The sequence below is a fragment of the Protomyctophum bolini genome, assembly GCF_963924005.1.
Source record: "Protomyctophum bolini genome assembly, chromosome: 16".
Taxonomy (NCBI): Eukaryota; Metazoa; Chordata; class Actinopteri; order Myctophiformes; family Myctophidae; genus Protomyctophum; species Protomyctophum bolini.
The window spans coordinates 27,733,033-27,758,467 of NC_137877.1; the positions used below are offsets into that span (position 1 = coordinate 27,733,033).

Consider the following 25,435-nt stretch of genomic DNA (forward strand, 5'->3'; position numbering starts at 1 on the left):
AACCCCTTTTATCTATTATTACAATTGTGAAGTTGCTAGCCAATGAAAAGCGCCAAAAGATGTGAACATGTCCGCCACTAGCCAAAGAAAAGCGCCAAAAGATGTGAACATGTCGTCAGAGCTCTCAGCCCCTCCCCTTGCGAGCCTGCAATTTCATCCCTCTCTCTCCGAGACCCGCAGGAGAACAATCTGATCTCACGCAGGAGAACAGAAACAAGGAAGAGGAATTGGAGGCTCACGCTTTAACTTTTTCCTTCTAAATGTCTGTATATAAACTATATCTCTCTCAGCGATCGTGTTACTTACATCAACATTGTTGTTTGTCAATAGTTGTTTTTTGCCGAAGTAAAACAAATACACTGTTCGCTACTTCACATTGGCTTCTCATTGCATGCACACACACACGCACACGCACGCCTGTAAGCCACCCCCCCACACACACGTGTCCCACACACACACACACACACACAGGCGCGATTACATACAGTTTCATTCATGCAAACACGGCACTTCTGCCGCGGAGTGCGTGGCGAAGTAACTCTGGATTTGAGTGTTCGCGAAGCGGGCGCAAAATTCTAGTTTTTTACATAATAGTTGAATTTTGTATGTAATACTACGACGAGTAAACTAGGCAACTAGTCAACTAGTAAAAATCACTAGAAGTGAAAGCCCTAGCCCACGCACATTCTTAAAGTGCCGCACGCGTGCGTGCACACACACACACACACACACACACACACACACACACACCACGTACATGCCCCCACGTTTCTAAACAAAACATTTACACCACATCAGCATTTTAACAGATTAATGCTCGTCATTCTTTTTTAGCTTTTATTTATAAAATGAAGTTGATCAAATTAAAGCAAACATTCAAATGAGATACTCTACACTAAGTCCCAATAATCTCTCCCTTCCTGACAAAGAAGCATTAAACATCAGAGTCTTACGACAGAGTCTTTACAAGGCAAATAATTTAAGGATGAGACAAAAACAAGAAACTGAAATCAAAGGGTAGTTACACAAACAGTCTTTGTGCACACAGTTAAAACCCTTAGTGTTCATTAACTCTGGAAGTGCACGAATGGACCCAAAAGGAACCTCAATTGCCCATGTGGGTCCAGTTTTGCACTCTCAGTTAAATCAACACTGAGGTTTATACTGTGCATGTGCTCCTAGCGTATTAAATGACTTTGGACATAGGCATTGGAATGACAAGCGTTATTTACCCAGACTTCGCTATCAAAGTAAAAAATCTTGTTTCAAAGACTTGGCCCGCATTGCGTTTATGATACAGCATTGGAGTGTATCAAGTACTGCCCCTGCGCACAGTGATATAAACAATGCACTTGAACTTGAAGGTCCATGGTTCTGGTTCTGAGGCTGTGAGAATATGAGTTGGATAGAACATGGTGGGACAGCTGATGTCAAAGTCTCGGTTCAAATCCGAAAAGTAGGTCATGGAAAGATTAAATGGGGTTTCCTGGTGTAACTGATATTAAGCACCTGCGGCTGTGCTATTTTAGCTGGTGCTACATCACTAGTTCCGTGAACCCCCAGGGGTACAGTGGATTCTAGGTGGTCCCCAGCTAAGTGATTGATGGTTAGGATTACAGTAGGATTGTATCTGTTTTTGCCAGGGAGGCGGGGGCATTCGAGCATGGAGCTAAATATGTATTTCTTTACAAAATTGTATAGCGATTTATTTTATTATTATTTACTATAGTCCTACTAGACCGCTAGACTGGCCACAAAAGATCACAGGATCTACTGAATGTGTCAAACTGACAAATTGAGTCTATGACACACAGTGTGGCTTTCCCCCCAGTAGGCTGCCTTCACATTCAGTAGATCCTGTGATTTTTTGTGGCCAGATGTAATTTCTTGCGGTCATAATAAAAAAAGAAATCGCTATAAAAGTTTGTAAAAGAAATACATATTTAGCCCCATGCTCGAATGCCCCCGCCCCCCTATCAAAAACAGCTAAAATCCCTAAAACGAAAGAAAGCAGCAAACGAGAAATTAACACTCATCTTTTACTTTCTCTAACGACAACCTAAAACATGAACGTTGGTTGAAAAAAACGAAAGTTGTCCCAATATCCTCCCTCTGAACATATGAGATATTGGGGAACCAGAGATACAAAGTACAAATAATCGTATCAGTTAGGGGTCCGGGGACGGTGGCCTAATGCTAATCAGACAAAAGAATCTATTAAAAAGTACTTCAATGCCTTCCATTATCAGGTTCATCTAAAGGTCTATATGCAAAGTAATATATGCAGGGATTTAGTTTATCTATCTGGACATTTTTATAGCCTGTTGAAAAGAGTTCACCCATTCTTTTTAAATAGGATTATTAGGACATCACAGTCAGTATATTATGGTAAACGCTGATCCAATGAGAATAATACATCTAACTTGGATCAGTGTTATGGTCCTGTCGTAAAGGTATAAATTAATTAAATTAAGATGAAAATGGCACTGCACAGTAAATGTGTGAGCATGCGTGTTCACTTGCTGGCAAATAAATGAAGCAGATGTTGCATCCCAGTCACAACCAATCACAGAACTGCCACTGCCTTCAGTAAGTGACTCGTGACGTGGGCTGAGGTACTAATCAGCTAATCAGAGCTTTCAGTTTAAAGTAATTTATATTTCACTACTCAGCTTTATTTTAAGTCGTATACAGTGTTTACTATTTTGTATCAATTTGGTGTACCTTGAAATGGAAAGATTTGAGAAACATGTTGAAATGAAAGTGCCCAAATGGTTTGAAATGGTGCTATATGTAGGGAGTTAGGGCCCTATTTTGGGGCAGGTGGATTGGCATGAAATACGGCGAATGTCCTGCTCGCTGTGTTTGGTATTTTGAGGACTCGCCATATGACAGAGTGGGAGGGGTCCAGTCGTTTGCAAGTCAGCATCGCACAGCATTTGGGGGTCAATAAGGAACAGGACTTGCACTGTCCACTGCCTGCCTGCTTGGATCAGGTCTACTACGAGGCATTCGCTCATCGATTGCTATTTTCTGCTCACTTTAGTTGTTAGAGGCACACCCAGATATACGTCTCACACAAACCTGCTTTGTATGCTATGCTTGTCTGTTTCACTTTGGTATGAGTCCATCAAGCTGGAACACATATAGCATGTTTTTTGAGTGGTGCAACCACTCCAAGGAACAGCAATGTCCGTGTTCACCTATGTGTTGGTTAATGAGCACCAGTATGACTATGAGTACCAGTTTGTTGTGCCAGAAACAGAGAGAGAGAGAGAGAGAGAGAGAGAGAGAGAGAGAGAGAGATAGTATTAGTGCTGCACTGTTGCCTGCTAATGAGAGAGAGAGAGAGAGAGGAGAGGAGGGGGGGGGGGAGAGGGGAGTTGCACCACTCAGTTCACACAAGTGTGATTTTCTTTTACGCATTCAGCATTTTAAGATTTATTTTTGTCATTTTCATGGTTTTTAGTTTTACACAGAAACAGAGGAAACCAAGGGCAGAGAGATATTGCTCGTCATGCTCATAGCACTCAAAGCCAACTCTCAGAGGGGTACCAAGCCCCATTCTATAGACATTACTCATGGATTGGTCACATGGACAGGTAGTATATACATGACTACTGCATGAACATCCTGGGCAGAAATCTGCTCAAGCACCACTTTGCTGCAGAGATAAATAGCGGACCAAAAGTGGACCCTGAGTAGACGTTTGCCTAGGTCTGTGCATGGCAGACGTTTATTTGTTGATTGTGTCAGATGTATTATCTGCATTTATTATTTCCTCCCAAGATAATAATCGTACATCATCTGCTCTGGGTGGTCTGTTTGAGATGTCGTAGATAGAAGTTGGAGACGACATTGCACGTCCCACAAAAGGATCACATTTTGCTCTTGGGAGAAATTTGGTTTCTGAGACTTTTCTTCCATGACACTGTGGAAATTACTAGTACACCAGAGTCTAAGATCTTCAAGGAGATAATAATGTCATTCCAAGCCTTATAATGGTATGAAATGGTATATACAGTATATACACCATTTGTGTGAACGTCATTTTTTTATCAGATCTCGCGAGCGGCCTGTGATCAGTGTTTGTCATACCCACCATGCTGTTGTCTGCTTATATGCTGGTTTACACAAAATAGGGTCCATGGATTTTTCTTATTTTTCATATAAAGAAGTTGTTCTTATTAATTGGTTTGAAATATTCCCTGAAATACAATTATGGGCATTTCAATTGCTCAGTGTATTATGAATTTTACTGTCTTAACCAAAAGTACCAGTCCTGCAAGGTCTCTTGCTACCTAACCACTATGCTGTGAACGTTGACTACCCTAGTCAGAACTTCATAATTACTGTCCATATATAACAGCTGAGATAAGGCAACAAACTCAAGTTATATCAAAGAAAATCTGATATGCTTCATTATAGAGACAAATACAGACAATCAGGTTCTTGTGACTCATACAAAACAGAGCAATAACATCAAAGGCACACATAAAAAATAAAGATATAAAACATATATTATATTATGTACTTCAGTCTTTTCTTCAGTTTAACAGTGTCTTCTGCACTGAGCATTGCAGTTCCTTTGGGCACGAGGGACATACAGTATACTGTACTATCCGGAAACAGGAAGTCTGTCACCACTATTCAAGAGCCTTTCACGAGGTCTCTACCTCTGTGGCTCTATGCGAACACCTGGGTGGGTGTATTCACAGTGTAAATGCGTGGGTATGCACACTTGCACGCTTGTTTCTGTGTGCACTACAGCACATAGTGGAGGGTATGGATTTCTCTCAGTTTTTGCATGTGTGTGCATTCTGTGTGTGTTCTCTGGCTGCACACATCTCTGGGTGTGAATCGCCTCCATTACATAACATGCAAGTATGTAACTTTGGTGTCAACTCCTATGACATTCTTGGCGGTACACCTGTAGAATCCTGTGTCCCTACTCGATGGGTTCTGAACTATCAGTGAACCCTGGGCGCTGAGGTAACGGTTGCCGTAGTTGCGCGCCTGTCCCGTTGCCCTCAGCTGCGACCTGTCAGGTGTCTCCCAAGTGATGGTCGCTCTGGGTGTTGCTATGGCTTGGCAGGACAGCTCCACGGCAACTCCAGGGCGTGTGTAAGTTACAGGGGAGGGGCTTATTGTGATGCGAGGAGGGTAGGCGATGACGATCACAGGGACCATGAGGAGTGCAGCCGAGGACGAATCGTGGTTTGTGGTTCGACAGGAGTAGGATCCACGGTCGAAAACAGATGCCTGCTGGACCGTTAGTGTTCCATCTGCATGGACCAAATACCGCCCTGCACCACTGCTCTCGCCCCGAGACAATACCTCACCGCTGGGCAATGTCCAGGACAGAGACCCTTGGGCATTACCAAGGACCCGAGTACCAGAACAGATCAAGCGAAGGGTCTCCCCATTAACGATGCTGACTAGAGAACCCGTTCTTGTGCTCAGCACCGGTCTTTTTTTCACTTGTTCTGAGATGGTGCCACCAGAACGGTACAATGAAACTTCTGAGCGAGGTGCAGCCGGTATGAATGGGCCTCTCTGTGTAGGTCTTTCTGTTACTGGCCTAAAAGGACGAGCTGTCACAAGAACAACTCGAGGTGGGCCTCCAGAGTGACCTGAAAGTGAGCGAGGTGCAGCCGGTATGAATGGGCCTCTCTGTGTAGGTCTTTCTGTTACTGGCCTAAAAGGACGAGCTGTCACAAGAACAACTCGAGGTGGGCCTCCAGAGTGACCTGAAAGTGAGCGAGGTGCAGCCGGTATGAATGGGCCTCTCTGTGGAGGTCTTTCTGTTACTGGCCTAAAAGGACGAGCTGTCACAAGAACAACTCGAGGTGGGCCTCCAGAGTGACCTGAAAGTGGGATGGCTGGTAGACCTGCGTAGTTAGAAGCGTCATACACACCTGAACCTCTTGGGGCAGGTCTCTCTACTGCCGGTGTCCTGTGTGGTGGTGTCTGTTCAGCCTGTGTCTCAGAGACCACCAGCTCCACTTGTATCCTTGACTCTCCTCTCTCTCCTCTCACCACACAAACCAGGGTCCCAGTGTCAGTCATACGCACACCCCGTAGCTCCAAGGAGCCATTCCGGTGCACAGTGATCCGGCTGCCATAGTACGGAGCTGGCAAAATGCCGTTACCTCCTGGAAGAAGCCAGGACAAGCGGGGTGGAGGGGAACCATGAGAAGGACATGGTAACATCACAGTTTGTCCCCTAACTGCTCGTCGTTTTACTGATGTTACTGCATTCACCACAGTGTTTGTGGAGTTACTAATAGCACTTGTACCACTATTGCTAGTGCTAATGCTGACCCTGCCGTTAATGTTATTTGTACCACTCGTGCTGCCAGTCTCTCCTATACTAGTCCTACTCAAACCATTATTACTTACTATGCTGGTTCCAGCTCCATTACTGGGCCCACTCGTATTTATAACACCAGTATTGCTAGTAGCACTATTTGGTCTTCCATTGGCTGTACTAACACTGGCACCATTACTAGCCTTCCCATTAACGTCATTGATATTTGTCCTGTCCAGCCCACCGCTAACTGCTCCAATACCGGTTGGACTATTAGCACTGTTAGCACTATTACTATTACCATTAGTTGTAATCCCAGGTCCATTGCTATTTATTCCCATAAGACCTGGTCTAATAGCTATATTGTTAGCCCCGCTCACTCCAACACTGAATACACTGCTACCAAGCCGTGTTGTGACTCCATTGATAGGCCTGTTGACTTCACTACCACTACTGCTGCTACTGCTGCTGCCATGAGCGCCATTACTACCAAACCTGCTTGTGCCTCCATTATTAAATCCATTATAAGAATCCCCATTCAGGCCTGTATTAACATTGACAAGAGAGTTATGCCTGCTCCCATTTATAGTGCTGCTGCTACTACTACTACTGCTGCTGCTTCCATCACCACCGGGCCCACTGTTTATACCTCTCCCATGAACTCCTACAGTAAGTGTACCGCTCACCCTGCTACTCATCCCATAGTTAGGGAGTTCCACTTCCAGGCCCACCATCCTGCTCCTCACCCCAGCCACGTTGCTTGCTCGGCATGTATAGTTCCCGTTGTCACTCCTTTGGGCTAGGCGTACTTCCAGAGTTCCATCCGAAACCACCACAACCCGCTCTGAGAAGTAACGGGAACCCAAGCTCTGAGGGATTACACGATTGTTTGGCGAGAGCCATGTGACGGTGGGGGAAGGATGACCCTTGGCCTCGCAGCGAATGGCGGCAGTCACTCCCTGTCGCACTTTGATGACATCATAGCCTAGCACATCAGTGAAGGTTGGCGCAGAGTTCATCATGACCTTGACTTTAATCTTGAAGGGATTAAACATAAATGAATAAATAATGCATATTAAAATGTGTGCATGGATGAAAGAAATGTAAATTAAACGAATGCTCTCTATGGGGAATTGATTGTCTTACCTTCATGGTATCTTGCCCTCCTTGGTTCTCAGCATAACATGTATACTCCCCTTCCTCTCCCATCCCCACCACTGGCACTAGCAACGTTCCATTGTCAAACACTGTTAGCCGCCGTGTGCGTCCTCCCCTCTCTTCCCCCTGTAACACGCTGTTCACCATGGTTCCATCTGGGAGGCTCCAGCGGACAGCTGGGTCAGGTAGTCCCGATGCCAAGCAATCCACCTAGAGACAGCAGCAGGATATTTTCACTGCTGCTTTAAATGTCCATATGATGTGTACCTTATGTTAGACAAAAGTGAAGTCAAAGTTTAGATACGCTTAATGTGTTACACAGTGAGTAAGCTGCAGGTTCGTTTCTCAAGGACCCTTCATACATGTGGACTAAAACTTGCTGACCTTTGCAATCTCCAACCTGTGACCTTTCAATTTCATGATATACTATAGACCGGTTCCCAAACCTTTCACTGCCAAGGACACCCAAATACCAGTGGCGTGCACAGACATTTAGAGGGGCAGGTGCTCAAGTGAAAAAAGGGCACCTTGTGCAGCGCGTGGAACCGGCCGGTTGCCTTAATAGTGTGAGATTTATAGATTTTGGGGCATAAATAATTTATTAGAAGCTTTTTTTTTTAAATCAATAATTGATCAATGTCACCATGGTCCACATACTGTACACTGTACTTTTTTTCTTTTTTTTCAAAAGGGGACATTGCTGTCCAGAGGGAAAGGGCAGGTGGTGCTCTAGCACCCCCTAGTGTCTATCTGTGCACGTCACTGCCAAATACCCATAGCCCTGTCCCCAAATGAGAAATGGCTTTAAAACTAATCTACTGTACAAGCTTGTCAATCTGCAAAAAATATTATTTGTAGGGACACCAGGGTGAAACTGGCACAATCATCTTATGAATTGAATTTTAATTGTCTGTCTGTCTGTCTGTCTTTCTTTCTTTCCCTATTTATATTTTTAATTAATTAATCAATCAATTAATTAACGAATTCATTGTAATTAATTAATTAATCAGTTCGTTAGTTTTAATTGATTAATTAATTATTAATGCCCCCCTCCAACCTTTTACCCCCTGGCGATCTGTACTTTTAAAACCTGCGGGATAGATGTTGTAACCACTAGGCCATCCAGCCACCACCATACATGAAGTGATAAATGGCCTCGATTCATTCATCTGTAAATGAAGATCACTTAAAGGAATCCTACCTTCAGCGGTCTGCCAAATTCCACCATCTGATTGGACGGTTGCCTGGGTTCGATCTTGGCGGGCTTGGTTGCCACGGAGACTCGGAGGAGGCGGTAGTCATCGGCCACCTTGTTGCGTGCAATGCAGAGGTAATCTCCAGCATCCTTCTCCGTCACGGTCTGAACTGAGAGGCTGCCGTTGGGATGTACCTTAAGTCGTCGGTCAAAACTAGAATACAGACACACAGACAGACACACGATCAGAAGAATATCAATGGCATATCAGCTGCTACCAACGTATGTGTAAAGGCTTAAATCGTACATTGGAAACGCACAAACGCACGCACGCACGCACGCACACGTACCTGAAGTGCATGTCAATAAGTTTCCTGTTGGGTGTCCTCCAGATGACGGTGGGAAGTGGGCTGCCAGATACGGAGCAGTGAAGTTGCAGGAAACCCCCGTAGTGAACTGTAGTGACAGCGGGTGAGGTAGAGGTAATGCGAGCCTTACTGAGGGAGCTGACAGGGACAGAGGGTGAGGTAGAGGTGATGCGAGCCTTACTGAGGGAGCTGACAGGGACAGAGGGTGAGGTAGAGGTGATGCGAGCCTTACTGAGGGAGCTGACAGGGACAGCGGGGGGTGGGGCTCCTGCATGGTTTACAGTGGAGGGTGACACTTTGGTGTTATTAACAAAGACTGCTGGGGAGAGCGGAGCAGACGGAAGCGGCGAGGAGGAGTGTACCCGTACCGGGGAGATGTTGCCTGTCGCATCGCTTTTGGGAGATGGATTATTAGTGTAGGGGGTGCGGGGACGAGGGGAGCCAGGGGAGTTGGGGGAGGGTGTAGAGGTCCCGGATCGGTCGAATGGAGATGGAGGGGAGAGTCTGCCGGTGTTGACAGGATGGGACGGCGATGCAGGGAGAGAGGAGCCTCCATCTGAAGGAGGTCGTTGAGGTTGGAGTGTAGATGTGTCCCGCCCTGCAATTTCCACTCCTCCTCTTCCTCCTTGTCCGTCCCTCCATCCCACAAGCTCCACCCTCACCGTCCTCTTATCAGCTCCCACAGCATTGGTCGCTGTGCACTCGTAACTCCCAGAGTCCTTTGGTCCCAGTTTGCGAATGTGCAGTGTGCCATTGGGCAAGACAAAGAGGTTTCCATGGAGAAACTGAGACGTGCGCACCAGCGTCCCGTCCGGGATTCGCCAGCGTAGGATCGGAGGTGGGGCACCGCGGGCGGAGCATTGGACATAAACGGGCATTCCCAGAGTCAAAACCAAGCGGTCCTCTCTGGGTTGATGTATCACTGGGGGCATTGAAGAGTAAGACACATGTACGCGCACGGAGGAGCTGGCCGCACCAGCCAAGTTGGAAGCTACACAGCGATACACACCCCGGTCACTAAGTACCACTGCAGAGATACGGAGCGTTCCATTTGCATGCATGGTCATGCGACCATGGGAGGAGTCCTCAGAGGTCTTTACAGAGCGGTCAGGAAGAACCCAGGAGAGGAGAGGAGTTGGCACAGAATCTGCCTGGCAGTCCAAATGCAACTCTCCGCCCTGATGGATAGTAGCTTCCCTGTAATTGGCCAGCTGCATCCGTGGGGGGCGGGACCATACCTCCAAAGTGGTGAGCATCCTGTGATGGGAAAACAGGACATAAAACAGTTAATGGAGACAAGTAACAAATAATACTGTATTATAATTAGAATGTCTAATATTCATGGTATTACCTGTCACGACCCAGTGAGCTTTGTGCGCTGCAGATATACGTCCCCCTGTCTTGCATCTGTACATTGTAGATGACAAAGGTTCCATTTGGCAAAACCTCAAAACGCTGGGTCGTGGAGTGTACTGACATCACCGCTCCTAAGAGGAAGAAAAATAAAGAGAGATAGGACGATGAAGGAAGCAATCAAGAGAGTGGGAGTGGTGGGAGAAAAGAGGGAGAAAAAGAAAAAAATAATAAAGAAAGGCAGAGTAACGAAGAAACAGGAAAGGAGTGGCAGGGAGGGACAGTGACATATGTGTAGTGAAGTCAGTTCCAAGTGAACAAAATCTTCCATGACTAGTTTCCACCACTGTATAGAAAAGCCCATTGTTTGCATGCCAGTATGAAATGGTGGGTGTAAGTGGGTGTTACTTTTTTTGTCACCGTAAAAGTGACAAAAGTGTGCGCTGTGCGTGATTGTTCAGGCAAAACTGACGAGAATTAATTTTCAATTTTATGGCATAAAAATGACTGATTGCTTTTGGAATGATGTGTTGAATATTTATTGTTAATCATATTTTGACAAGTAAACTGTTCATGCGAAAAGCTTTTTAGTAGGCCTATTTGAATGTCAAAAGACACATTTTCTGAACTCATTGAAATGAAAATGAAATTACTCCTAAGGCTGACTAACATTCACGAGCATTTTTGTAAATTTGTTTGAAATGTGTGCACATGCATGCATGTATGTTCCTGGCTGTGTGTACCTGTGGAGACTTTAGTCCACGTGATGGTGGGTTTAGGCTCTCCGATAGCCTCACAGGCCAGACTAGCAGTGGTCTCCGCTGGGACAGACACTGTCCTGATATGGGGATCAGCAATCCTGGGCCTGGATCTCAAAACTGGGACCTGTGGCCAACACACAGATAAACAGGATGGAAATACTAACTAGCAAAATTACCAATGACAACCAAAGGACACATAAAAAAAACACATTAATCGTAATTGCCAGCTGAGAAAATTCAGAACCATTTTGAAACCATATTCACCTGTGGGGCCTGTGGTTTGGTCTGGGCAGGCCTTGCAGCAGAGATCTAGGAATGGATTGATCATTGATTATCTCAAACCCCACAGGCTTAAACTCTACAGTACATAATGCCGTTGATTATAGGGGCACATGTTTTAATCTCCTTCTTAGATCTTTCAAGCACTACTCTGGAAAATCCATTAAATTGAAAAATTGCTATAAACATGATCTCCGGGAGATTAAGCGTGGGTCAATTTGAACAGACAGAATTGTCTATTTTCACATCTACAGTGCTGTGTAACCAATTTCCACTATTTTATTCTTCCCCTCTGGGTCTGTACTGTGTTTGTCTTGTGTGCTGGTGTTAATTTAGAAAGAGCTCATTTGGAAAAAACGACATGCTGAATTAACCACTGTTAATCTGCTGTCCCAATTGTGGGAATGTCACTCTGGCACAAACATTTTCGAAATGTTCACATGTTGTGAGCTTGTAGATTGGCTTTTTCAAAACAAATAAATAGGTCTTAAGTGATTATGTTCCACTTGCTAACTAACAATATACTACTGTATACAGTATACTATATACTATATCTACAAATTAGATGTATATTAATTCACTACATGAATGAATTAATTAATGAATGAATGAATGAGCGAGAGACCAAGGGACAAATGAAAGAACTGAACAAATATTTCAAATAAAAAGTGGAACAATCTGATTCTGTTCTGATTCCCGTCGTTTTTTAGATAACACATGCCCACTAGGCTATGTGTCCTATGAAGAGATTCAAACTCACCCCGGGTGAGGCAGGGAGGGGCGGAGCATGGGGAGTGCGCGGTCTGCTGCCGTGGGAATCTGGAATGGAATTAGCTCCTGGGTTCTTCCAGCTGGGGGGAGGTCTGCTCTGCTCTGGCACCCCAGAAACCGGCACCCCTCTGGGGTCAACCTGCTCTAAGCTCGGCCTCTGCCTGGAGGGTTCTCCGGTAGTCGTGGATTTGGTGGTTGCAACCGGAGTACTGGTAGTAGTAGGAGTAGTGGTTGTAGTGGTGACAGGAGTAGTACTTGTAGAAATAATAGGAGTAGTTGTCCTAGTAGTGGGACCAGTAGAAGTAATAGGGTTTGTTGTTCTAGTGGTGGTTGGAGTACTGGTAGTAGTAGGAGTAGTGGTTGTAGTAGTGACAGGGGTAATATTTGTAGAGATAATAGGAGTAGTTGTCCTAGTAGTGGGACCAGTAGAAGTAATAGGGTTTGTTGTTCTAGTGGTGGTTGGAGTAGTCATGGTCATCAAAGGAGTCGTTGTAGTAGTGACAGGAGTAATACTTGTAGAGATAATAGGAGTAGTTGTCCTAGTAGTGGGACCAGTAGAGGTAATAGGGCTTGTTGTTCTAGTGGTGGTTGGAGTAGTCGTGGTCATCAAAGGAGTCGTTGTAGTGGTAGTAGGGAGAGTAGGCAAAGTAGTAGTAGTAGCAGCAGCAGTAGTAGGAGGCGGAGTAGTAGTAGGAAGTGTAGTTGTGGCACTAGTCGTAGAGGGAAGAGTTGGAGTGATTGTGGTTGCAGTCATAGTGGGATATGTCATTCTGTTGCTAATGCTTGAAGTTGCATGTCTTGTAGTAGTGGTGGTGGTTGTAGTGTCAGCAGTATCAATGGGATTTGTAGTTTTTCTAGTAGTAGCAGTACTAGTGGTGGTGGTGATAGCAGTAGCGATTGGATTTTTACGTTTACTTGTTGTGGAAATAGTAGTGCTTCTAGCAGTACTAGTTACTTGGATGCTCGTAACTGGAATGGAGGTGACTGATGGAGTTGTAGTGATTTCTACAGTGGTGGTAGCTGTGCTGGGCACTGTGGACAAATCAGAGGAGGAGGGAGAGAGGGACACATATGATTCTTCTAACAAATTCCAGTCGGTCGCAGGTATTCCAGGTGCTATGCTATCCGGGATGTTGACCGAATGAGTCATCATGTCTTCTTGTCTCTGTGTCATTGGGGGAGAGGTGGTCTGCGAAGAGTAGAGCACAGGGGGAGTTGATGGGGAAATAAATGGGAAGGGGGTTTCTGTAGGAGAAAGAGGGAGAGAGTCTGAAATGACAGGAGATGCAGAATTCAATTCTAACTCATTTGATTCCTTCATTTGATCCTTCTTTGCCAACGTCATGGTTGAAGAACTGGATGTAGGAGACAGAGACGGAGTAGCCACATGGGCCACGGTGGTGTCAGAGGCCACAGAGTGTGACCTCGGTGTCGTGGTGTCTGGCAGAGGTCGGGGTCGTGTCACAGGTCGCCCCCTGGGACGGTTGGGTATTCGTTTCCTCTGTCCGATTCGCCGGCGAGCATTCCAGGGACTCTGGGGCCGTGAGTTGGGAACAGAGTTAGGCAGAAGCCGTGGGTTCTGAGGCCTGGGTTCAAAGGGCTTAGGGGTCGATTCCCTCTGCTCCTCTTCTACTGGTTCAGGGACAATTTCATTGGTTCTGGATGTCACTGGGTCTATCTGTAACACTGCTTGTGTGTTTGTCTCGTCCACATTTGTCTCTGTCTCTGTTTGGGTGTTTATTTTTGTCTGTCTGTGTGTCGGCATCTCTGTGTGAACAGGGTGCAGGCCTTCCTCTTGTAGACTGGCATCATCAATAGATGACCCTTCAGCTTCCTTTTCCACATCTGTCTCTCCCTCCCCTCTTACTCGATCACGACTAATCTCATCCCCATCCCTTCCTCTGTCCGTAGGCTCTTCCACACTGTTTGACTGGCTGGTGCTGTTAAGCACGGTCCTGTCGCGTATCTTGGCCAATAAGTCAGCCCATTTCCGGGGGTCTATCTTCTGTTTAGTAGAACTAATTCTGCGTCTGTTATCTAAGTGGTTCCTTCTCGGTTCAACAGAGGATGATGCCCCTCCACTTCCCCTCCTCGGGACGCCCGCTCTCACGGGTACCCGTCTGCGAGGGTGTCCAGCTGGATAACGTCGGTTTAGGGGCGGCTGGTGTGGTCTTGTACGCCTCCTATCGACTAAAGCATTTCTATCCTCCTCTTCCACCTCGTCTCCTGAGCCATCCTCTACCATATTACTCTGTAGCAACGGGGCTCGTATCCGAGTTGACCGACCGGCAGCCGACTGGGGCCCCCGGGGTAACGAGGTCATGAGTGGCCGGGGTGGTCGGGGGTTTAGGTTCAGCTGTGTAGAAAGAGAGTCAGCACCATACTGGTTCACCACCGTGCAGCGGTATTGGCCGGCATCATTCATAGAAGAGTGTGGCATGGACAAGCTCCCATTTGATTGGATAGTGAGCCTGTTAGACCTGCCTGAGTCCTGCCTTACTATATTCCCATCTGGTAACACCCAACTAATATCAGGCATAGGGGAACCAGAGGCCACGCAGGGCAGTATGATAGCCTCGCCAACCATCCCTGTTAAGGAAGTCCCCACTTGCTCCCCTGGAATCGCTACAGAGGAGTGTTCCACTGCGAGACGCACTGGCAGAACGTCCACATCTCTCCCCGCCCGGGCCACGCAATAGTATAACCCAGAATCGGAGCGTTCCGTTTTCTGTATGAGTAGACCGGAAGCTGAGGCGTGGGCCCTACCATCCGCACTGCTAGAGGGGGAGAAGAGTTGTGATCCGTCTGGGAGATTCCACTCCATGGTGGTAGGTTTGCCAGAGCTAAGAACAGGGCAGGTCAGTTCCACCCTGCTGCCCACTACTGCTGCTAGTGCTGTGACGGTGCCATTAGTAGGGATCAGCACCCAAGGACGCAGAGCTGGGGAAGACCACGAGGATGGAACAGGGTCGGGACGAACAGTTGCTCTTGTGGTCAATATGAGCTGAAGCCTGTGCCCACTGGACTGCGCTCTGTTAAGTTGAATGCTAATAAACGGCTGTAGCAACCACTGGGGCTTGGCTTTGATGGAAGCTCGGACTCCAGTATGGTAGTAGCCTTCTCTCTCCCCAGCCTGTGTGTAACGGTAGGCCAAGTCTGGGGCTTTACTCAGCATTATCTCTCTCTCCAGGCGAACCGCGGTCTCGCTATAGTACGCCAAAATCCTCCAAAGTCTCTCGTAACTCCCTCTCTCCACGGGACACTCCAGGGACAGGGAGAGTGAGAGGGACAGCGGAGAAGAGGATGAGAGGGAGAGATCGGGGAGAGGTGTGATGTCCGGAGTGTTGGCAGAGTGAGTGACGTCGCAGCTCAGATCAACGCTGTTCCCCTGTAGATCGGACATGCCCAGAGAGGCGGTGCCTAAGGGCTCTATGAAGGATTCAATGGGTTGGACGCTGCCATGGTCCACCTCAGCAGGGGGATCTCTTCCTGGGGAGGAGATGACAGGTGCGGCACAGGGAAGGTCAGTCTGCTGGAGCAAGCCCCGACCTCGGAGGGGAATGGGCAATTCACAGACTGGACATTGAGGACCTCTGGGACATTTCATCAATCCTAAGACGTGAGAAAGAGCCAGACAGTGACAGAGAGAGAGAGAGAGTTCACTAAACGTCACTTCATAGCAATTATTTAAACTATATTTCAGCTGTCATGCTCAAGCAGTTAAACTGACTCTACTTCACATGTAAATGACGCATAGTAGCAGTTTTTATACGGCTGCAACTGTTGATTCTTTTCTTAGCAGTTATTCCATTGATTTATTGAATAATATTGAAATATTTTTACATATTTTCTTTATAATTTGTCATTGCAAAATAATCAAATAAATGTTGAATTTTATAGTCAGTTAAATCTGGTTGACCACTTACGTCCTATCTTATACTTCGACATACAGTCATACAGTGGCACAAAGTGGTGAATAGTGAAAATATCTACAAGTTCAGAACGCACCACAATATGTTTTGAAGAAAAAAACCCATTGTATTATTAATTATTTTGGATAATAAATGTAATTCATTAATCCGATTAACTGTTCCCTACACAAATGCTTGCTTATATCTAAGTTGAAGTTTATTGTCATTATTCTTTCATTATCTCTTCTCCACATGTTACGCAAACAGCAAGAATGGAATATCCCACCCTCCGGGGCCATAGTGCAACACATAAAATAAAGCAGCTCACAAATCAAGCACCTCGTCATTGCGCAACACATATTAGCCTACATTGCATCTATCTGCACACAGTGGACGTAAGAAAGTTGTGTCTGACCCCTCCCATGTACTATACTCTGAGTATCGGCTAATGCCATCAGGTAGGAGGTACGTATGAGGTCCATGCGTGCAAATACAATAGGTACAAGCATTCCTTTGTCCCTCTGTCAATCACACTCCTTAACAGAGTCCTTGCAGAGGGCAGACAGGGTAGGGGTCGAAGGTTATGAGGTGATGTTAATTCACCTCATAACCTTCGACCCTCTTCTGCACTAGGTATGTTGGTGTGTGGTTTTTTAATGTTGTACGGGTCACTGTGTGCCTTTGTTGTCTTGTATTGTGTATTGTTTTGTATTGTATTGTATTGTATCTGTATGCTTCAGGGCGGGTCCTTGGGGTCCAAGACAAATTTCTCCCTTGGGAGACAAAATAAAGAAACCTTGAACCTTGAACCTTGTCAGCATGTTTTCTCAAAGGTATAGATATATAAAAAAACAGATGCTTTGCATCCCAACACCAATATATTAGGGTGCAGTAGTATTGTGAGGACAGTTGGACATGGTCTGTTGCAAATAATAATGTGCCATGTGAACTTGTTAAGTCAGGGCCATCAAATTAGATAAATGCATCCCAGAGGCCATCCACTGAATAACATGAAAGATCTATAATGACTGTGTTGTTGAGAGGAAGATAAAATACCCAACACCCTGATTGTAACATGTGATTCTACATCAATGTAGGATCACACAATACAAACACTACTGTACCATTACTGTCATCATTAACCACCACCTGAAAATAGCTGATGCAAGCTCACAACATTTTGTCAATCTGCGAGTTTCCTTTGAATTATATATATTTTTAAATTTTAACATTCTCACAATATTTTTGTCCACAGTTGTATTAAAGCAAACACTTACTGCAGTGGGACGGACATAACACGGCCACAGACATTAGATGAGATTTAAAGTCAAAGTCCGAAGGTAGCTGAACGCAAAGGCAAAGTAGACTAACCCGGGTGAGCGAGAGCCCAGCCTGAAAACCAGTTCATCCTGCAGTCACAGCTCCACGGGTTAGCCTGCAGTACCAGCGTCTCCAGCAGGGGCGCCGACTCCAAGGTCTCTCTGGGCAGAGTGGTTAGACTGTTGTTGGACAGATCGAGGTGCCTGGAGAGAAAACAGTACAGAAAAGGAGAGAGGAGTATGGAGGTGAAGAGAAATTGGAGTAAAAAGGGACATGATGGATGGGGGATGTAGGCAGTGCAGGGAGAAACATTCATCATCAACCATCATCAGTATAGTGAACATCATCTTCATTGGGATCAAAATCATTATAATCGTCATCATCGTTGTCCGGTTCCATTCTCATTCATTTATGTATAATATATCCTGTATATTTCCATCAACACAGATTAGTGAAGTACTGTACATTTAGAGCAGGGGAAGGGCACAGGGACTGCTGACGGTGCAGCCGACACGAGAGGTTAAGGATGTTTACCATTATCTCCAACCACTGATGGAAACCTTACCTGCTTGCCACCCCATTAGGCTAGAATGGAATGATGCAACGGCCATAGAATGATATACAGCACTTGCCACGGAGATGTCAAAATGCTCACGGGACTGAGGCGTGTGCCTTGTATATACCAGTCTGTTGGTCCTTTATAATGCTATAAAATGGGATCGTTGTAATCCATTTTTTGGAAGCTCCCTTTGCACGGCAACGCCTTGGTCAGAGCTCCAGGCATTTTTTGTGCATGCGTGCAGCCCTTCACTTCCTTCTTTACGGGCCGACAAATTATCTCAGAATCGCTGTCCATGGTTTTGATCAGAACACAGATGTTCTGTCCTAATTTCTGACTTAAACAAGCATCTCGTTTTGGAATAATAACGCTTCTAAAGAGAGATCAGACTTGACAGTGCATGGTAGTAATGGAACATGGGGGTTCCATTACAGAGTAACATCTGCCCCATCTGCTTGGCACTCTAGCGCCTTTATTCTGAAACACAGCATCAAAAGTGTTAAAGCTCACCTGAGTGTGGAGTAGAAGTACGTGTTGAGCAGCGACAGGGTGCACAGGCCGTGCGGGTGCAGCTGATGGAGGCGGTTCCCCTGCAGGCGGAGTAGCCGCAGGCTGGGCATCTGCAGCAGGGCCTGCGGGTGGAGGTGCTGCAGGAGGTTGTGGTCCAGGTGCAGCCGGAGCAGGGAGGTCAGGCCGGAGAAGGCCTGGGCGGAGGAGATCTCCCTCAGCTTGTTGTAGCTCAGCTTCAATATCTGAGGAGAGGATGGGAGGGTGGGGGGTTGAAAGGTTAGAACAGTGATGAGAAGGAGATGTTCTCCAGTCTGGACTATAGTGGGACGGGGAGATAAAAATGAACAACACAAAGGAAAAGCGTTTTGTTTGGTACAGTATGAAGCTCTGCTTTGGGGCATGGAGAGAGAGAGAGAGAGAGAGAGAGAGAGAGAGAGAGAGAGAGAGAGAGAGAGAGAGAGAGAGAGAGAGAGAGAATTCCATTGAGAACTGCTTTCAGCTTGTTATAGTTACAGTATATGTGAGTATCAATTCAAACACTAAACAATCCGCACACTAAAAATGTCCGTACGCACGCACGCACGCACACACACACTCACTCACTCACTCACACTCTCACACACACACACACACACACACACACACACACACTCACTCACTCACACTCACACACACTGTGGACCATGGGAAAGGTAAGTGTCTGCATGAAGAGATGATGTCCTCCATTTAACCGCAACTGATTGAAAAACACCTCCTACATATTTTATACACAATTGAAGTGAAAACAGCCACAAGCACCCACCAGAACCCTGTGCTTAAATTGCCCAAATGGGCCCGCAGCACGTATCTCCATCACTGTGAATGAATCAGGGCAAGACTGAGAGAGAACCCTATGGAGATACTGTACCAAAGAAATGTTTTCTTCACTCTGGTATATAAGTAGGAAATGCAAATGTCTCCGTTATCCTTTACTTATACAAGCTTACAAACCGCTCTGCGGCACGTTGTGAACTTGTAGATTAGCTATTTTTGATGCAGGATGCAGTCATACTGTACAACCAAATCTAAATGGGGCTTTATCCTGCAACCTCAGACTCAATTCTGCGATTCTTGTGACGGGTGCGAGCCCACCAGACTTACTTATTACTACTACTGCTGCTCTTGTGATGTGTGTGAGTCCATTATAAGTTACTATTGTGACGTGTGGTGAACCCACCAGAAGTTGAAGGAGATGCATACTGTACAGTGTGTACACACCTTCTCTCTCTCTGTGTGATTTATGAGATCGTTTACTCCCCAGAGAGACTACTTACAGTAGCAGGATAAGTTGCCGCGGCTGCTGACAGATATTGGATGTGGGGGTAAGTCAACACGTGGAAATATGGGTCCTATTATCACGACAAAATATAGCAGCGTCTGCCTTGGAGGCGATAGGGGAACAATAGCTGCCGGGAGTCATACGTCTGATATCTCTGCCCTGAGGTTAGTGGCTTACCGCTTTATACAGTTATTTCACTGCCAGCAACATGGAGAAAAACATTGCATACACTCTACATAAATGACCAGGACCTGGGTAAATACATTTTGTTCTGTACTCTAAATGACAATAAAACTCCTTGAAACCTTGAAATGATGCATTTGTTCTGTACACTGAAAGATGGAATATTAGACAGACAAAAATAAAACATTACTTTGTATCATATTCAGTTATTTATCGATATCTAAGGTCAAATGGATTAGTGAATTCAACGTATCCCAGATGTGTGCACCCACTGAACATAAGTCTATAATAACATACCCCTGATACAGGTGCATGTATCAAAGTGGCAACATGTGGTAACATTCAGCAACATTTTGAAGTATTTTGTTCTGTACAATATAGTGTAAACACTACATTACTCAAGCTGTTAGAACTGCTATTTGTTCTTTGTCAAGCACTGAATAAATATGCTATGTCTTCACATCACACTCACACATGATTCTGTGAGAGAGCTAAGCATACTCTATGCATATGTTCATGTTTAGGGAGTTGAGTTTGCTCCAGTAAAGCGCACACTTGAAAGAGAGCAGAAACCCATAACGCTATATATTCACAATGTTCCAATCGTCTTCTGTTGCCTGAGGATATGGAGGGCGATGAAAGTAATATCGGAGGAGTCTTGTCCCTAATTTGACTTCTTCAGTCTCCATCTTCTATGACCTGCTAAAAAACTGTATCTCTGTGTCAAATTCGTAGTAATTAGTGCGGTGAAACGGATCAGCCCAAATAAAAAATGCATGACCCCATTAACGTTCATCATGCATTTTGGACGTTTTGCTAAGATGTACAGCTTGGCTACCATGCAGTCACTTACAAATTCCTACATTTATTTCCTAATAAAAGCTCTCCCTGGATGATCACTGTACCAGCAAAATCGGGCTTAACCAATGTTGGTTCACTCTGCTGCCTACATAACCCCAATGGCATGGGTTTGATTCCCGCCTATATGACCCTGTGCTGCAAATAATTTCTCTGCCCTCCTCACAGAGACACTGTTCACACACGAATGTCGCATGTAAACATGTGATGTGACAAATAAAATTCTGATTCTGCTCACACCACACATTCCACTACATATCTGGAAGAAATCTGGTCAATCTGGTTACTACTGTTGGTTCCTGTTTACCTGTAGTGATTTCATGTCTCGAAATACTCCATCTGGAATGTGGTGAATGTCGTTGCCATGGAGCATCAGAAGTTCTGCCTTCTTCAGGCCAGTCAATGAGTTGTCAGGGATCCTGCTGATGCTGTTGAACCTACCAGAGCAGAGAAAATACCACCATCATCATCAACAACAACAACAAGCAATGACGCATGGAAATATGAAAATATTACAACAACCAGCACAACCATGACCAATGTAAGCTCTGAGGTGATATGGTCCATACTGTATAGACGTGTATAGAGCGTGTGATGCCCGGAAGTTATGCAGAAACGCCTGTTGAGTGTCAAAAAACTACTTTCTGGCCTTGACAGCCCATGCATCCAAACAGAAAAGCCCTATCTGATTGCATTAAACAACGTTTTGCGTGCGTGCGTGGCTTTTTGCATCTTTGCATGTATATCCGAGTATGTGTGAGTGTGTGCATGTGTCCTTACCCTAGATTAATGCGTAGGGTGTGCGTGGGCAGGCCAGGTGGTATGGAAAGCAGAGAACGGAAGGTGCAGTGGACCTCGCTGGCCTGGTAGCAGTTACAGGATCTGGGACAGGCCCGGCCCACGTGGACCATGAGGGCCAGCATCAGCACCGTCAGCGCCGTCACTGGCACACTCACTCTCTGACACATCTTCACTTCAGAAGATTAGTGGAGTCAATGGGGTAATCACTGTGAATGAGAAGAAACGTTCATAACCAATTAACAGATCATTTTGGTTGCCAGCAGCACCACAGCCCAGCCCAGGAATCTTTACTCAATTAGCAGGGTTAATGAGCTCTCGTGTTTACTACTGACGGAACCACCACAAATACTCCTATCTATTTATAGATACAGTATGATCTAAATTCCCTCTCTTTTTCTCTCTCTCTCTTTCTCTCGGTTTCCAAACAGAAGAGATGGAGTAAAATCTGATTCCATGTTTGGTTTTCATTGAAAGGCAAATGGCAAATTGGGTCAGGATAACGGTCCATTATCCTGACCCAATGAAATGTAAACAAAATTAATTGTATGACTTCTGAAGTCATTATATTGATATTGTGATATGAGAGTAGGGGTATGGAAAAATATATCATCATACGAAACAGTCAGTTCTATAGAAATTAAGATAGAATTGCAAATCATAGATTGTGCATTCACTGTATTACGATATATAATATATTTGAAAAGGCATATGGTGGAATATTGTTTATCACAATATCGCTACATGAGACATATATTGTCTAGGATTTTGATCACATTATCATGATATGGCACAAGAATGGTTTCTTCCTGCAGGTTTTAATCACATTTAAGCCCTGTTTTAGGGTTTGAATTTCAATCAAAGCAATTATATTTATTTTATAGTCACAATATTGATGATTTTGTCACAAATATTGTGAGATTTGATTTTCGATATCTCAGTGCTCTAATCCATGGATGCTAGGGCATATGCAAACATATAGGGCACACCGACAATCCATGAAGGAGTAAGGCCTGACATATAGGAGAAGACACACATGTACAAGTCATCAGACATCTGTACAGATAGTGCATGTGCATGTAAACTCACTGTAAAACCAAATACACTCATACAATCCTGCTCACAGCTGAGTTGAGGGTCTCAGCTGGACTGACATGCACACGTGCGCACACTTAAACTCGCGCGCGCGCGCGCGCACACACGCACACACACACACACACACACACACACACACACACACACACACAGGATATCCACTAACCCTAACGTATACCTCGGGCTTATAGAACAACTGAAGCATGCAGATTATCTGAATCACATGAAACCAAATCAGTTTAATTTAACGGGTCAACATTAAACAACAACGTGGTTTTAAGAAGAAGAAGAAAAAAGCTCAACCAAGTTAACACGTTAATTCAATAAAAACTGGGAAGAACAGATAACATTCATGAGAGGCAAATTCATACTGGCCAGTCTGTTTAAGACACATGAGGAGCTATAACAGATTTAACAACCAACTAGGCTACATCGATCACAGTAGGCCTATATGTAGACTACAGTAACATACTGTAGCCTACGACCGTTAATGCCTATAGCTTTCCTTATTATTCAACACACAACAAAGACTAGCACATTATCTCACACACACACACACACACACACACACACACACACACACACACACGCACGCAGGCACGCGCGCGATTATAGTTTTTGAATGGACGCGCGCAAAGACGCACGCCCTGACGCGCGACTCAATTAGCCAATTGTAATATCCAAACCATAGCGCAGTGTGAAACTGAAACTGTATAGAGACATACAATTTAAATATGAAAAAGTTAAAAAGTGAATTATGCACAGTAGGAACTAGGAAGCATTGTAGATGAATAGATTACCACGGTTGAAAATAACAGCGTATAGCCTACCTTGAAATCCTTTGATCTGGAAAAGTGAATTACTTTTCCGGATTATTCATTCTCCCAAAATGCTAATTTAAATCCAACAGACTGGCAATTACATAATTGAGCAGTTATTTCCCACAGATAAGATGCGCAGCTGCAGAGAAAAAAAGTTTCCAAGAAAGTTACAACTTCAAATCACAAAATAAGAGAAGATAGAAACTTGAAAGGGGAAAAAAAAACAAAACACACACGCTACTTAATTTTATAGCCTAACCACGAATAAAATGAAGCTATTTTCGGAAAATCCAAACGAAATGCAGCAGTATTCCAGAGAAACAATCCAACAGGTCTGTTGTTTGCTCAGCTCCCCTCCAGTCCTGAAGTGCAAAAAAAGTAGCGCACTGGTCGCGGCAGGCGGACTATTTGGAGACTCGTCTGGCGCAGCGTGACTGTTTGAGTGAGAGCAAAGTGTGTGTGTGTGTGTGTGTGTGTGTGTGTGTGTGTGTGTGTGTGTGTGTGATGTGTGTGTGTGTGTGTGTGTGTGTGTGTGTGTGTGTGTGTGTGTGTGTGTGTGTGTGTGTGTGTGTGAGAGAGTGTGTATTTGACTTTAGGGGACTGGACTGAAGTGAACTTTTGAGAGTGACGCTCAAGCGAGCAAGGGGTCTGTCCAAGGAGGGGCATTTTAGAAAACGAAAGGTGCCCCAGAAAGATGCTTTGTGTGGTTAGCCAGAAAGTGAGAGTATACCGTGGTCAGAATTTCTTGTTACAATTTGCAGTGTTCCAATAAAAAATATTACTGACTTGTTTGATATTTATGTTATGGTTTAAAGGGCATGTGTGTAGCCTATATCCCATGGCATGCCTATTTATTAATAGGCAATAGGCCATTGATGTCATTGCCTGTGGTGGGTCTGGTATATTGGGAGCAGGGTAGAGAGGTTAGTGGGGCTATAGAGATCCCCATAGCTGCATATCACTCTCTCATATCCCTCTCTCATATCCCTTCTCATTCCTCACTAACAAGTACAGTTTTGCTCAAGGGGTAAAAAGTGAACATGGACAAGTAGGTGCAGTGAAATTCCATTCCCACCTTGGTTCTCCCTGTAATCTGGGTTACAGCGGATCTAAATCAGGGAGTGTTCTCTTGTCTTGGACTTTAGGGTTGTCTCACTGACCCCTTTGACTGACACCTCCTGCAGGAGTGAAAGACTAAAAAGAGGAGAGAACAGAAATAGAATGATGTTCCTCAGCTGTTGTCTCCTGTAATCACAGACAGTAGACCCGCCCCTCCCTGAAAACCTGCTGTGCATTTCTGTGAATGACAGAGAGAGAGAGAGAGAGAGAGAGAGAGAGAGAGAAAGGGGGGCTGTGTGTGCATGGAGTCTATTCCTGATAAACCACATTTTGGGGCAAATTGTAGGCCTGTTGACTGACGATGTATTATCTAGTTAGGGACTCCCACCCCAAATATATTTGTCTGGATTTTAATAATGGTTATGCTTGTATCTCTTACTGTTATGTTAGTGTAAGAGATGTAATGAATGTAAATCAAAAGTCCACAAACATTTGCTAAACCAGCGTGTGGTGTATGTGTGGTGTTTGAGAGAGAGAGATAGCTTGTGTGTAAGTGCGTGCGACGTGCGTGCATAGTACGAGGATGCCATATTTTCTCTTTCCTTTAACATCTCTATGTCTAGCGGGCCTTTCTTTCTCCCAGCTTCTGTTCCTCCTATTTCCAGTCAATGGCCCCGACCCCGTCTCTATCCATCTCTGTAGGAGAGACTGGTCTACATCGCCTCAGTGTTCTCACGCTAACATCCATCCTCTGTAGCTCGGAGGTGGCTGCAGAAAGCATTAGGCCCAATCCCAACCTTCTCTGTTA

General features: G+C 45.1%; 1 protein-coding gene across 1 annotated transcript; it reads right to left on the reverse strand.

Moving 5' to 3' along the window:
- Positions 1 to 894: 894 nt before the first annotated feature.
- LOC308330818 (matrix-remodeling-associated protein 5-like) lies at positions 895 to 23,923 on the reverse strand. Its single transcript, XM_080785879.1, has 13 exons — positions 23,578 to 23,923; positions 21,635 to 21,861; positions 21,162 to 21,291; positions 18,496 to 18,737; positions 17,478 to 17,629; positions 12,185 to 15,807; positions 11,410 to 11,454; positions 11,128 to 11,269; positions 10,383 to 10,518; positions 9,014 to 10,288; positions 8,670 to 8,877; positions 7,457 to 7,678; positions 895 to 7,347 (listed from the first exon to the last, which is right to left on the reverse strand). The coding sequence occupies exons 2-13, from the start codon at positions 21,820 to 21,822 to the stop codon at positions 4,870 to 4,872; spliced, it is 8,841 nt and encodes a 2,946-aa protein (XP_080642005.1). The 5' UTR covers positions 21,823 to 21,861; positions 23,578 to 23,923; the 3' UTR covers positions 895 to 4,869.
- Between the last annotated feature and the right edge of the window lie 1,512 nt (positions 23,924 to 25,435).